Raw genomic sequence first — 14,021 nt, forward strand, 5'->3', positions numbered from 1 at the left:
AACACGCCTTGCCTGGCTGTTACTTACAAGTTTGAAACATGAAAGACTGGTTCAGAAAGATTTGGAGAACCTGGATTGATGTCTTGTCCCTCTTAGTCCCAAGAGCGAACACCCCCAAAACAAAGAGCACAAACAAAGACTTCCCCCCACCAAGATTTGAAAGTATCTTGTCCCCTTATTGGTCCTCCGGTCAGGTGTCAGCCAGGTTTACTGAGCTTCCTAACGCTTTACAGGTAAAAGAGGCATTAACCCTTAACTATCTGTTTATGACAGGCTCGTTCACCTGCACATCTACCAATGTGATATATGCCATCAATGCCCGTCTGCCATGTACAATGGCCAAACCAGACAGTCTCTGTGCAAAAGAATAAATGGACACAAATCAGATGTCAAGAATAATAACATTCAAAAACCAATGGGAGAACACTTCAGCCTCCCTGGACACTCAATTACAGACCTAAAAGTCGCAATTCTTCAACAAGAAACTTCAAAAACAGACTCCAATGAGAAACTGCAGAACTGGAATTAATTTGCAAACTGGACACCATTAAATTAGGCTTGAATAAAGATAGGGAGTGGATGGGTCATTACACAAACTAAAAACTATTTCCCCATGCTAATTTTCCCCCCACTGTTACTCTCACCTTCTTGTCAATTGTTTGAAATGGGCCATCCTGATTATCACTGCAAAAGTTTTTTTTCTCCTGCTGATAATAGCCTACTTTAATTGATTAGTCTTGTTAGAGTTGGTATGGCAACCCCCGTCTTTTCATGTTTATATATATATATATCCCTACTTTATTTTCTACTCCATGCATCTGATGAATCATAGAGTATCAGGGTTGGAAGAGATCTCAGGAGGTCATCTAGTCCAATCCCCTGCTCAAAGCAGGACCAGTCATCGAACAGATTTTTGCCCCATATCCCTAAGTGGCCCCCTCAAGCACTGAACTCACAACACTGGGTTTAGCAGGCCAATGCTCAAACCACTGAGCTATCCCTCTGGTTTTAGCCTACAAAAGCTTATGTCCAAATAAATTTGTTAGTCTCTAAGGTGCCACAAGAACTCCTTGTTCTTTTTTCTAAAAGGGCCATAACTCATAGAAATGTAGTTTTAACTTTGACCAAAATGGTCAGAAAGCTTCTAAATCCAATTAATGTATCTTGGTGCTCAAATTGTACTGTTTTGGAAAGTTCAGGAAATATTTAGCCCCAGGTGATATGCATTTTCCTGTATTTTTCTGCCTTCAGTTAAAGCAAAGTTTGTAGTTCTATGACAGTGTGAACTTGTTTGTACAATGTAATACATCAAAGTACTTGTCATTATTTGTAGAATGGACTGATTGGAGAGAAGTATTTCCGTCTATTTTTATGCAGTTAGGCAGATCAGGCCTACCCCCTTATTATAAAACATACTTTTGATATCTGCTCTAAAGCTCCTGTGGTACAACTGTCAAAATTATCTTCTTGCTATCACTGAATACAATAGTACGTGTAAACGGCATCTAAGTCTCATTAGTATTATATAAGGGCTGTAGAATGCCTTGAACATACCTTGTGAATAATGAAGTATAACTATTTGCTCTTATGTAATTCCTACATATAACGATGAGCTAGTGAAAGTCTAATGCAACACCCCTTCAAGCTATATTTACTCACAAAAATAGTCACAGTAATTTGCAGATAGTTGAAACATTTCTACTCCCCCTCAGAATCTGTGTCTGATGAGTTCGTTAGTCTGTTGTTACTCTTGTCACTGTCCTAGCTGCATGCGTTGGAGCACACCAAATCTTCCCTGCGACATTTGCATCTGCTTGTTGCACTGGTACACTCTCAGCCACATTACACAAAGGTGAGGATGGCTTCTGGAGAAGGCGGCAGCGCCATCGTGTTCAGGACAAGATGTCCCATGCTGTCTATCACCCATCTGTTGCAGACGGGACAACTGAAGATACTGAACTGTTGCGTGATTCCATATGGCTCACTGATGATTTGCATTTTTCAGGTACTCTCTGAAGAAGGCCATTTTTGGTGGCAGTTTCTCATGTGTTTTGTTCTTCTTAGCAAAAACCTCATTGCACACGTTATCCAGAGATGCTTGCCTCTTCGTTTGGCCGTTTTGTGTGGAACAAGGCAGGTGCCTCACTCATTCCCACAAGAAACACAATAGGTGCAGCTGCCTGACTGGAGTGGGAGGCGAGAAGGGGAGGGGAGGTTCCTGTTTGTGGGTAGCTAAGCAGAGACAGGCACCTCCCTGCAGCCTGAACTTACCTACCTATCTCAGAGAGAGGGAAAAGGCTTAGCACACACCCCTCTCCTTGGCATCTCCAATTAGCAAGCTTCGTTGGCTCCCTGCCTAGTGAGCTGGCTTTTGTGAATTGCCTTCTAAGGTGTTGCTCTCTCCCCATTCATTGTATAGGGAGACAAGGCCCCTAATCAGGCTTTGTGGATTGCAGTATTGCTCCTGATTTTTTTTCTAGGTGCCTAAAAGTTGGGCATTGCAATACCTAAGTCCTTTTGTGGATCTGGGCCAAAGTGTCTAATGGGAATCCATCCTAGTTAGCAAACTCAGTTAGAAACCAGAAGGGTATGGAGGCATGCTTTCACTGTACTATCCTGGTTCCATAAAGTGTCACCATAGTGTCAAGATACTTAAAGGGATTGCCTAGGCTTCTCTCAAATACTGATTTAACTCACTTGGATTCTGTCCTGGAGCATCACTTGCTTCTCTCCAAACCCTGTGTGCAGTACCCTGTTGTTTGCCTCCTTAGCTTCCTCCTCTGATCAAGCTACTGAGCTCTAGTTTCCAGCCACTGGGCTAAAGGATTGAGCATAATCCTTTAGCACAGCTGGCAATTGTTAATAAGACTTGGCCAGCAGCAAAGAGCGAGAGATGCTAGTCATTCACAAGACGATAATGTGATGGGCAGAGACGCTAGAATGAAAGTTGAGTTCTAGCTTCTGCTTTTTTTAATAAACATTCCTTCTATTGAAGCAAATACTGTATACAAGGAGTATGGCAGACTTCTGCTATCGCTAGTAGGCGTTTTTTTATAAGCAGAGGCCTCTAACACTTACAATTTGACACACATTGACTTCAGTAGGACTATTCATGTAGAATCTATTCCTACTTGGTCTTTCACTCAAGGAGTGCATGAGTAGGTGCCTCATAGGGGCAGGCTCACCACCTCATCATGCAGCTTTCTATGTCTCATCGTTCCATGGGCTTCTGACTACGTTTTGTGCCATTTTTCAACTGCCCCTGTGAACAGTGTGGCCGCCATCTCTGCCTGAAAGCATGGATCCTGCACTGCTCTCCAGTGATGTGCTAAGCGTTATGAACACAGCGCGGCTGATCCTGCAGTATTTCATGAGCTGTGAATCTGAACAAGAATCTGTGCTGCCAACCCTGCTGTGTGCTATGGAAAGAAACAATTCAGGACTGATGTTCGCATTCATGGAGCAGCTGCACACGGTGCACTGCCACTACTGGGCTCAGGAAACAAGCACTGAGTGGTGGGATCGTACTGTGATGGAAGTATGGGATGAGGAGCAGTGGCTGCAGAACTTTCAGATGCGCAAAGCCACCTTCCTTGAACTCTGTGTGGAGCTCACCCCTGCTCTGCAGTGCAAGGCCACCAGTATGAGAGCTGCCCTCACAGTGGAAAAGCATGTAGCGATCACTGTGTGAAAGCTGGCAACTCCAGATGTCTACCGATCACTCACAGGTCAGTTTGGAGTTGGGAAGTATCCACCATGGGGGTTGTGGTGATGCAAGTATGCAGGGCCATTAATTGCTTCCTGCTGCAAAGGACTGATGCTGAGCAAGGTGCAGGAACCAGTGCATAGTTTTGTTGCCATGGGATTCCCTAACTGTGGGGGGGCGATAGATGGAAGCCATATCCCAATTTTGGCCCCAGAGCACCTTGCGACGGAGTGCATCAACAGAAAGGGCTACTTCTCTATGGTATTGCAGGTATTGGAGGACGACCAGGGTCATTTCACTGACATCAATGTAGGGTGGTCAAGGAGGGTGCATGGCCCACTCATCTTCAGGAACACTGGCCTGTATAGAAAGCTGCATGCAGGGACTTTCTTTCCAGACCAGAAGATTCCAATGGGGGATGTTGAAATGCCAATCGTGATCTTGGGAGACCCAGCCTACCGCTTACTTAAGTTCCCTCTAAGCGCCCGGCCACACAGCAGGCTATCAAGGGCTGAACAGATGTGCAGCCACAGGGGCTTGGACTGGAGAGGAGAGAGGGGCCTCTGCCTTGGCCCCAGAGGTGCCACGGCCAGGGAGAGGCGCCTTTTCCCCTGGTCCCGGAGCTGCTGCGGTGCGAGAGGGCTGTGCAGAGTCCTCTCTCCTCACCACAGCCATGGGGTAGCCTGCACCCCAAACACCTTGTCCTTGGTCCCACACCAGAGCCTGCACCCTCCCCACACTCTTAACACCCTGCTGCAACACTGAGCCCCCTCCCACACCCTGAACTTCTGATCTCTGGCCCCAACCCAGAGCCCTCACCACCCCACACTCAACCCTCTGTCCCAACACTAAACTCCCTCCCGTACCCTGAACCCTGTATCCCTAGCCCCACCCTAGAGCCCACACCCTCAGCTGGAGCTGAAACCCCTCGCCCCCGCGCCACACGTCACTTCCATATTGGTGCACATAACAAAATTAATTCTGCACATGGATGTAATTAATTAGAGGGAACATTGCCCATTTTCCCCCATAGCTCATGAAGCCTTACTCCGGAATCCTGGACAGCAGCAAGGAGCACTTCAACGACAGTTCTTCTGAAGTAATTATGTAGGATAGACCAGGGCTAAGAGTGTCACGGGTGGAACAGATAGTTCAGCATATGTACTTAGCACATATTCTAAGGGACCAATAAAGGTAAAGAGGCCCATTAAGACCTCTATAGTTATAGGACAAAAACGGGGGTTAATTGCTTACAGGCGGTTGTAATAAGCCATAAATCCTGTGTCTTTATTAAGACCATGATTATTGGTGTCTAGCAGAGTTATGAATTTAAGCTCCCAGGTTCATCTTTTGAAAGTGTTGGGCGGGTTTCCTTTGCGGATGAGGCCTGATAGGTCAGACATAGAGTGATCGCTTTGTGAAAAGTGTTCACCTGCTTAAATTTTCCTGACTATTGCACACTGTATTATGAATCTGTCACCACAGGTAACTTCCGTCTTTGATTTGTTCGGTAACCATCTAGCACTAATTTAGTATATTTCCCCAAATACCCCCAAGAGCTTCTGATGCTGTTCTGGCTCTTTTCCTCTTAGTGCCTATAAACCCCTTGCCCTGTGCTCTCTAGGATTTGCACAGTCTTGCGTTTCTTGCTTGGAATGTCTGCCTTTCGATGAGCACTTTACGTGCATGTGCACTCACTCTCACATCTACTAGTTGCCCTAGGGGAGGGGTGGAGGAATAGTGTTTGGGGTCACATAATGGCTGTCCTCTGGACCATGCACTTCTGGCTCAAGGCAGACCCTGATTACTTTAAGGCAGAAGGGCCATCTGCAGAGCAAGAATTCACATTTTGACTTGGAAATCCTCCCCAGCTTTGGATGGCATATACAGCCTGCTGTCAGTATGGCAAAGTTTATTTATAGACTTCTCAGCAGCACTGAATGCCTCACACATTCATTATCCTTCCAACACCCATCTGAGTTAGGGCTGTGATATTGTCAGATATCTTGCAATCTAAGTGAGGTCAGGCCCGGGCAGTACTTGTGAATGAGAGGCCTCTAGGGCAGTGGTTGTCAGCCTTTTTTTTGTTTGCAAACCCCTAAAAAACGTTGAATGAAAACAGGGCCGGCTCTACCATTTTTGCCACCCCAAGCAACAACAACAAAAAAGGCCGCCCGAACTGCCGAAGTGTTAAAAAAAAAAAAAAAAAAAAAAAAGCCGCCCAGACTGTGCCGCCCAAAGAATGGACAGAATGCCATCCCTTAGCATGTGCCACCTCAGGCAGGTGCCTGGAGCTGGCCCTGAATAGAGATGTGGACCCCTTTGGAAATCTTAGACATAGTCTGCAGACCTCCAGGGACCCAATGACCACAGGTTGAAAACCACTGTTCTATGGTAACAACAACCTTTCATGGGTCCCTTAGACAAGGGGTCTCAAACTCAATTTACCTTAGGGCCAGCTTCAGTCCTCAAATCATCCAATAATGTCACTCATGCCGCCCAGAACCCGCTCCCCACCTGCCTAAGGCTCTGGGAGGGAGTTTGGGTGGGGGAGGAGGTCTGGGGTATGAGATTGGGATGCAGGCTCTGGGAGAGAGTTTGGATGCAGAAAGGGTGAGAGGTTGGGCTCTGAGAGGGAGTTTGGGTGGGGGAGAGGGTCTGGGGTGCAGACTCTGGGATGGAGTTTGGGTGCTGGGTGCAGGCTCTGGGCTGGGGCAGAGGGTGGGAGTGCAGGAGGAGGGGTGGGGGTGCAGGCTGTAGGCTGGGGCAGAGGGTGGGGATGCAGTAGGAGGAGGTGGGATTGCAGGCTCTGGGAGGGAGGAGTGGGGATGGGTGCAGGCTCTGGGAGGGAGTTTGGGGGCTGAGGGGTGTTTGGGGAGGGGGTGCAGGCTCTGAAAGGGAGTTTGGGTGCGGGAGGGGGTATGTGGGGCAGGGGTAGGGATGCAGGCTCTGGGAGGGTGTCAGGGGGTGCAGTGCTTACTTGGGGCTCCAAGGTGGGATGGGCTGGGGGGACTCCACCCCTGCAGCTTCCCATTGGCCGCAGGGGCGCTCGGGATGGGGGCAGCGTGCGGAGGCACAGCCCCGCCCTGAGACTGCAGGGAGGGGCCAGCAGCTATGTGGAGCGAGCATGCAGGAAGCCGTTCAGCTCTGCTCTGCCTGGTGGTGGGTGGGGCCCCAGGCCATTTTAAATTGCCCGGGGAGGACCTGTGGGCAGCAGGTGGGGCCAAGGGAGAGACCCGGTCCCAAAATTTCTGGAGCCCTGCGGCCCACATTGGGGAGGTTCTCAGGTCGCAGATGGCCCGCCGGCCGGGACTTTGAGACCCTTGCCTTAGAAATAGTCTGCAGACTCTCAGGGGTCTGTGGACCACAGATTGAGAACCACTGCCCTAGGTAAAATCCTGGGTGCTCCAGGATGTAATATAGTGGAGGAGAGATTCTTGACTGAGTACCGAACAGATGCTCTAGCTCGCAAATTAGAGGATGGCTGTGTTGCTAGGTGGGCCATCTTCTGGATGAGAACAAAAACAGAGATCCTAATCATTTGTGGACATTAAAGATCCTAATAGCACTTCTCAGAAGTGTGAAAATACTAGCTGCAACGTTCTGGCCATATTACAATTGGCCAGTTCTGTTCCATCTTCCTAAAATCCCTCTTGCAGTTCCAGTTGGCTATGATATTCTGCCTCACTTCTCATCCAGAACTGCTACGTAGCGTAGCATTGCTGTGCTCTTTTGAACAGTTGCTGGGGCTGCATTTCAGTAGTGGGCAAAGTGATCCATGTGGGGATAGTGCCTGCTCCTGCAAACCTTACTCACACGAGTAAGTCTATGCAAGGTTGGTTCATGGTTGTGTAAAGCACTTTGAGTTCCTGTGGGAGGAAAAAGCACCACGGATGCTCTGATGAGGCTAGTAAAGGATACAACCTTCTTTGAATATATGGGGATTTGTGTACAGTAACGTTAATGTGAACTGCACATAAATCCTGATTCACTGAGATGAGCTATAACCCCGTTAACACATCCCATTCATAGAATACCAAAGCAGAGTCAAGAGCAAGCCATCTGACACTGAGCCAGGATAATCAGCCACTGCAATTCTGAGATTTCTTGCAGAGGAATTTTCCTTGGAGTTAATCAAATCAAATGCATCAAAACATCCTCCTCTGTGACCTACTTAAAATCTAAAATTGATTCTTAAATCCTGCTTTCACAAACCACAGCATAAGCATAAATATCACAATGCATCCTTGGCTGGGTGGCTATATTGAGTAGAAAATCTGGCTTGGATTTGTAACCGGAATAGCTTTTCCTTTTGCTGCTAGTTGCCTGGGGGTCTGTGGTTTGGGATACCTCAGTACTGCCGTGCTGCTGCAGTGGACTTGATACGAGCTAGATTGTGGACCTAGGCGAAGCTTGTGATTGGTGTATCCAGGGAGCAGGGTTGTTTTTAAAACACAAACATCTGGAGGCTTGTGAGCTTGTTAGCTGAGCTCAGCAGTGGGGAGCTCATCATAAAGTGATACCAGCTGTGCAGGATTAAAAAAAAAAAAAGCCTTTCTTGGAGCCAAAAGGAACAAATATAATTGAAAAAGCAGAAACCTTTCATGAAACCCCTCTTGTTTTTAGAGAGCAGCTCACCAGTTCTGCTAGCCAGATGGATGGAGAATCCCACCCATTGAATTCCTCTCCATAACCTTCCAGATGCAGTCATTCTAGGTAGTGCTCTTTTGAGGGGCCCAAAATTCCTGTATATTGCACCAAGCCAAGACAGTGAAGCTATATTTGGCCTATTTCCTTTCTCATTGTGGGTGTAGAAAAGCCCTATTTCAAAACTGCGGGAAGATGGCATGGATGCGGCTTAATAGGTCTGTGCTACCTCTCACTTCTCTGTGTTGTGAACATGTGACAGCTGCATTTGAGAGCCGCACTTGCCCAAAGCAGCTGGCTCTTTTCTACATGTGACTAGATTGAGTGTGGCATTGTGAGTAATTCAGTTACTGCTGGGGGGCAGGGGGGAGGGTTTCAATGACCTTACTCTCAGCTTTGTCTCGCACTGTTTTCCACCTCAGTGCATCCCCTTGAAATGGAATTAGATGAATCTTTGGTGAGGGAAGGTTGTGTTTAGTCTTGGGGTTTATCTCTTACAGATATGTGTTTTACAGTTATAGCCATCTGTGTTTAATCAAGGAGAGCATCTGTGTGGGTTACCTCTAGCACCCTGTCTGCAAAGACTTAATGTCTTTTCAGTCCTCTGACTGTATGAGGAACTACATTCATGGGATCTGAAAGGAAATGTGTCTGTTCCTCATTGGCTGGGCAGATGGTGGACCTTGAAAATTAGGTTGGAAAGTGGGAGAATTCCCAGAATTCAGCAATGTTGTGAAGAATCTGCCCTTTTCCTTCCTTGGGGGAGAAACTTATGATAGGGTTAACAACCTTGTAATACATTGATTCTAAGGCGATGAGGGCCCACTGTGGTCATCTCATCTGCCTGCCTGTATGACACAGGCCAGAGAATGTCCGTGATGTAAGTCCCATTTGAAGTAGGACATATTTTTATGAAAAATGTCCAGTGACTTGTTTTCTGTAGGGTTCTGGTTGCTGCTTCTTGCCCAGTGCTGTTGACGCTGACTCCGCATGATGCAGCGTTGCCAGGAGCTGTCTAATGCGGCCCTGCGATTTATGGCTGTTGCCTAAAAAGAAGTCTTGTTTGTGTCTTATGCTCCCCCGCTCAGCCACTTTCCCCCCAGCTAAAAGCGGCACATTTCTGCCATGCTCCAGGAATGAATCTCACATGAATTTGTTAATTTTTTTCTCTTTCCAGGAAACTACTTTGCAAGTCACTTTTTCATGGGAGGTGAGAAGTTTGATACCCCACATCCCGAGGGTTACCTCTTTGGTGAGAACATGGATTTAAACTTCCTGGGGAACAGACCCGTTCAGGCAAGTTCACATGCACTGTTAATTTCACATCTGTATGTGTCTGTCAGTAGGCAACCGAGCTTTGATACTTACTCAGGAGCTGACTGAGCATTGTCTTGGAGGTGGTGCACAGTACTAGGGGATCAGGATGTTCCTGTGTTCCATTTCTGGCGCTGCCAGTGACTTGTTGTGTGATCTTGGGCAGTGGTATATTTGCGAGTGGGTGTCTGGTATAATGCCCCCATCAGCATGGAGGATGCCATTTTGAGAACAAAATGGCATCCTCCATGTGGCAAAAGTGCTATCCTGCCATGATCCAGCCCCACTGCAGCACAGGTTTTGGACAAATCACATAGCCTGTCTCTGCATCTGTTTTCCAATTTGCAATATGGGATAATGCCTACCTCTCAGGTGTCTGACAAGCAGGGCTGACTCCAGGCACCAGTGCAGCAAGCAGGTGCTTGGGGCGGCCAATGGGAAGGGGTGGCACGTCCAGTTCTTTGGCAATTCGGCGGCGGGTCCCTCAGTCCCTCTTAGAGGGCAGGACCTGCCGCCGAAGATTGAAGCGGCAGCGGTAGAGCTGCCGCCAATCATGATTGCAGCTTTTTTTTTCTTTTTTCCGCCTCTTGTGGCAAAAACCCTGGAGCCGGCCCTGCTGACAAGACTGTAAAGAGGTCTGAGATCCTGGCATGAACAGCAATATGGAATTGCAGACTGCTCTGTTTGGAGAGAGATTTTTTTCATCTCGTGATTGCTTTGGTATGAACAGGAAGTAACAGTGCTGCATGGTTCAATTTGTCACGAGTGACAGCTCCTGACTCTCAAATTTGGCATTTTATATAAGCTTCCAAGCTTATGAACAGCCTTGATACGGATAGTCTAATTGCCATTAGTTCTTTTACCCTTTAATGCAGACTGCTGAGCTGAGTAGTTCTGACCTGATGTCAGCACTGAGGATGAGACACGCTGATTCCTGTATAGGTTTCAGAGTAAATTTGTTAGTCTCTAAGGTGCCACAAGTACCCCTGTTCTGGTTCCTGTATAGTTACCTTGGAGTCACTTGTAAACCTGTTGCACTGCTATGACCTCCTGGATTCTCCTGCAGGGAGGTTTTAGACCTGGGGATAAATTCAGTTCTGCTAAAGACCCTGTCAAAGACGTTTTTTCTTTTCCCCTTTGTGTGCACCTCTGAGGCTACTGGTTCTGATTGGGAGAGAAAGTAAATTGGTCTCTCTTGAACAATGACAGTAGTCTTGGTCCTGGATTTCCCTGTGAGACTTTTCCTCAGACTTCCTCCTTTTGAGCAGGAGAAGAGCTCAGGTGGCCAAGCCTAGGCTGTAGTATGTAGGAACGTATTGCATTCCTTCTTATCAAACTAAGGATGGAGATTTATTTTAGACTAAACAAATACCAAACTTTCCAGGAGGGGAGTGGAAAGCACAAGCATGAAGAGGTGCCGCCTCCTGCCTGTGGCAGACAATTTAACAGTAGATGTGGGTGAGCTGTGGGGTATTTAAAAGATCAATGTCTGGTTGTGGTGAAAAGTGCAGCATTGGGACAGCATGGGCAGCTTCAGGACAGGCTCTGCACTGTCCTGCCAGTGTGCATACACTTTGCTGTGGGGACTGCTGCTGAGCTGGAGAGGACTGATTAGTTTGTCTAGCCTATTCAGCTTGAGTCTTTCTACTGAGCCTGCTGGTGGGATTGCTGGTTATTGCCAGCTGTGGTTGGTTGCAGCCCAATGTTGACATAAGCATGATCTCGGACAGTGTGGATGTTTCTTGTATTAGATAGGTTGCATCTTGCTTAAAGTGTTAATTCTCAAGCTGGTATATTAACAAAGCAACTCCTTGCCTCTCATTCTAGTTTCCTTATGTCACACCAGCCCCACATGAGCCGGTGAAGACGCTGAGAAGTTTGGTGAATATCCGCAAAGATTCTCTACGTCTTGTGAGGTACCTTTACTGACCAAACTGTTTGTTGCATTGAAGGCAAAGGGTGGGTCATACCTACATTTGATGGCCTTCTCTTCAGAGCACTAGGTGACAAGTCCTTATTCCAGTGTCACTCCCTAGAGAGTTCAGAATATTCAGGGTTCATATGTGATTAGTGCTGTCTAGGCCTTGTTCAGATAATGCCCATTAGTTATTTCCCTAGAGTCGGGTAATCAGCATTTCCAACCTGCACTGGGGAGGCATCTTTCTCCAGAGGCTGAGTAGAGCAAACGCTACCTTGTAAGAAGCTGTGACACTTGGGTCTCAGTCAGGAACACTAAAACAAATAGAAAATATTAGTCATGTCACTAAACCTGCAGACAGATTTCTTTCTGAACTTTTGTGTTTGCAAAGTAGAAGTTGTTTTTGGTGCAAGGCCCAGGCAAGGAGGACTGATTAGTTTTCAGTAGAACTTCGCCTCGGATTTTTCATGCTGGCTAAGACATGGTGTAATCCCACTGGATCCACACCCTTTTAGGTGACTGTATCCCACACTTGTAGGGAAATAGATCATCTAGCCTAACGGGTCCCTATCTCACTGCTCTGCACCTAAATTGAATGCAGCGATAGCTAGAGTTTGGTCTGTGGATTAAATTTAGCTGAGGAGTGTCTTAACAATCAACCTATGGCTGTACTTGTTTAATACAAGTGTAGAGCCTTGGGGTAGATCTAGGTCCCAGCATATAGTCTGAGTAGCCTGGTAGCTACATGGAGCATTTCATACAGCCCCTGGAGTCTCTGTGCAGTTTGTCATTTTATGGACATTTATGCATTCCTGGCGAGTTGCCAATTTCAGGTCATGGCTGGGCAAGGTTTCGGTGCCTTGGTATGAAGTATATGGCAGTGTAGTTGTAGCTGCTGGGAGCTTAAATGTATTACTTTGTTAGACACTAGCAATCATGGACTGAACAGACACCAGATTTATGACTTATTAGAACAATCTGTAACCTACTAACCCCCTCTTTTTGTACTATGACCACCTTGAATGGGCATAAGAACATAAGATATATGCTAACTACTTATGCTAAACACTCTGTTCCACCTTGCATTTTGCTGTGACGCTGGGAGTACCTTTTCCAGCCCTGAAGAAGAGCTCCGTGTGGCTCGAAAGTTTGTGTGTCTCACCACCAGGAGTTGGTCCAATAAAATAATTTGCCTTACCTACCTTGTCTTTCTTGGTAGAAAAGGGATTAGATTAGCCAGAACTGCACTTGAAATTGATCAACCTTGTTTTTCTTTGAAAACTCTGATTTGTCTTATTTAATGGTCAAAAACTCAAAGTGATGGTCTCAGAATGAGCTGGACAGGTGAAGAAGGAAGACGCGATTGCTCAGATAGTGGGCCTTGGTAAACATCCATGTTCTGAAGATCTCTTGGCTCTTCCAGCTAAAGGGTATGTCTGTCTCTATTGGAATAACACCTTAGTTTCTGCTTCCTCTGAAGCCAGGTCTCGCTCTGTAAACAGTGTCTTAGTCTTCTAGGAAGCATACATTAAGAATGCACCAGCTCTCAGGTATGCAGTCTTACCTCTGTGAAAGGGCCTGCTGCTAGTACAGGAATTTGTAAGTGCTGATCTTAGCTCTGTCACTGGCCTGCTGATGGACAAGTTGTCTCCTGCTTTGTGACTTAGTTTCCCTATTTGTCAAGTGCGGAGAATGAGATTGACCTGGCTTCCGGGGGAGTTGAGGCTGCATTGCTGTTTGTAAGGTGCTTAGTGGTGCCACAGTGATGAACCCACATAGATGCAGGTGGTAGCACTATCTGCTTTCAGGAGTTGGCCTGTCACATGGCAGCCAGTCTTACTGATCCTGGGTCAGCTCCAGAGCATGGTCAGAGCTGCGTTGTTTAATTTTCTCTTGAGATCAGTATGTTTAGGAGTTCTAGTGACCCAGACACTTAAGGAATCCTTTAACACTTAAGGGATAGCAGCCTTTTTCACAAGGGAACAGTCTCAGTTTGCATTGTGCTGCCTGTCCTGAGTGGAAATTTGACCCCTCTCTCTAGGAACATGCAAAAGCCCCTCCCTGACCTCTCCAGCAAGGCTTTCTTTGTGATTTGCAAACATGGAAAAACAGCCAGTTGATAGTTCTCTGGAGATTCTCCTCTTGTCTCTCTCCTGTCCCTGTAAAATGAGGCTGAATTTGGCTCACTTTTTGATGGAAGGTGAGATCTGATTGTAAAATTGTCACCAGCTCTTTGGCTTTTCCTGGCTCCGGTTTGTTAGCTGGAGTCTCGCCTGTCTGGAGGGCGAGGTGATCCTTCTAGACTGCAGTTCAGAGCTTCGGGAGGAGGGTGTGAGGAAACTTCCACTCTGGCTCTCGGCCATGCTGTGACTGGTGAGCAAAGTTCAGAGTGTTGCCAATCCTGAAGTGTTTATGGTGGTCACCTGAAGAAATTCC

General features: G+C 47.0%; 1 protein-coding gene across 6 annotated transcripts in view; it reads left to right on the plus strand.

Annotated features, from left to right (window-relative positions):
- Positions 1 to 14,021, plus strand: part of MGRN1 (mahogunin ring finger 1) — a 109,885-nt gene that overhangs the window by 12,027 nt on the left and 83,837 nt on the right. For all 6 annotated transcript variants that reach the window (XR_012656519.1, XR_012656518.1, XM_032781619.2 and 3 more), the window contains exons 2-3: positions 9,531 to 9,649; positions 11,495 to 11,583. Coding sequence is in view for 4 of the 6 variants with exons in the window: in XM_032781619.2 (XP_032637510.1) it covers positions 9,557 to 9,649; positions 11,495 to 11,583 (182 nt within the window). In the remaining 2 variants the exon portion in view is untranslated. The remainder of the gene's footprint in view (positions 1 to 9,530; positions 9,650 to 11,494; positions 11,584 to 14,021) is intronic.

Source organism: Chelonoidis abingdonii, chromosome 9, assembly GCF_003597395.2.
Source record: "Chelonoidis abingdonii isolate Lonesome George chromosome 9, CheloAbing_2.0, whole genome shotgun sequence".
In the NCBI taxonomy this organism is placed as follows: Eukaryota; Metazoa; Chordata; order Testudines; family Testudinidae; genus Chelonoidis; species Chelonoidis abingdonii.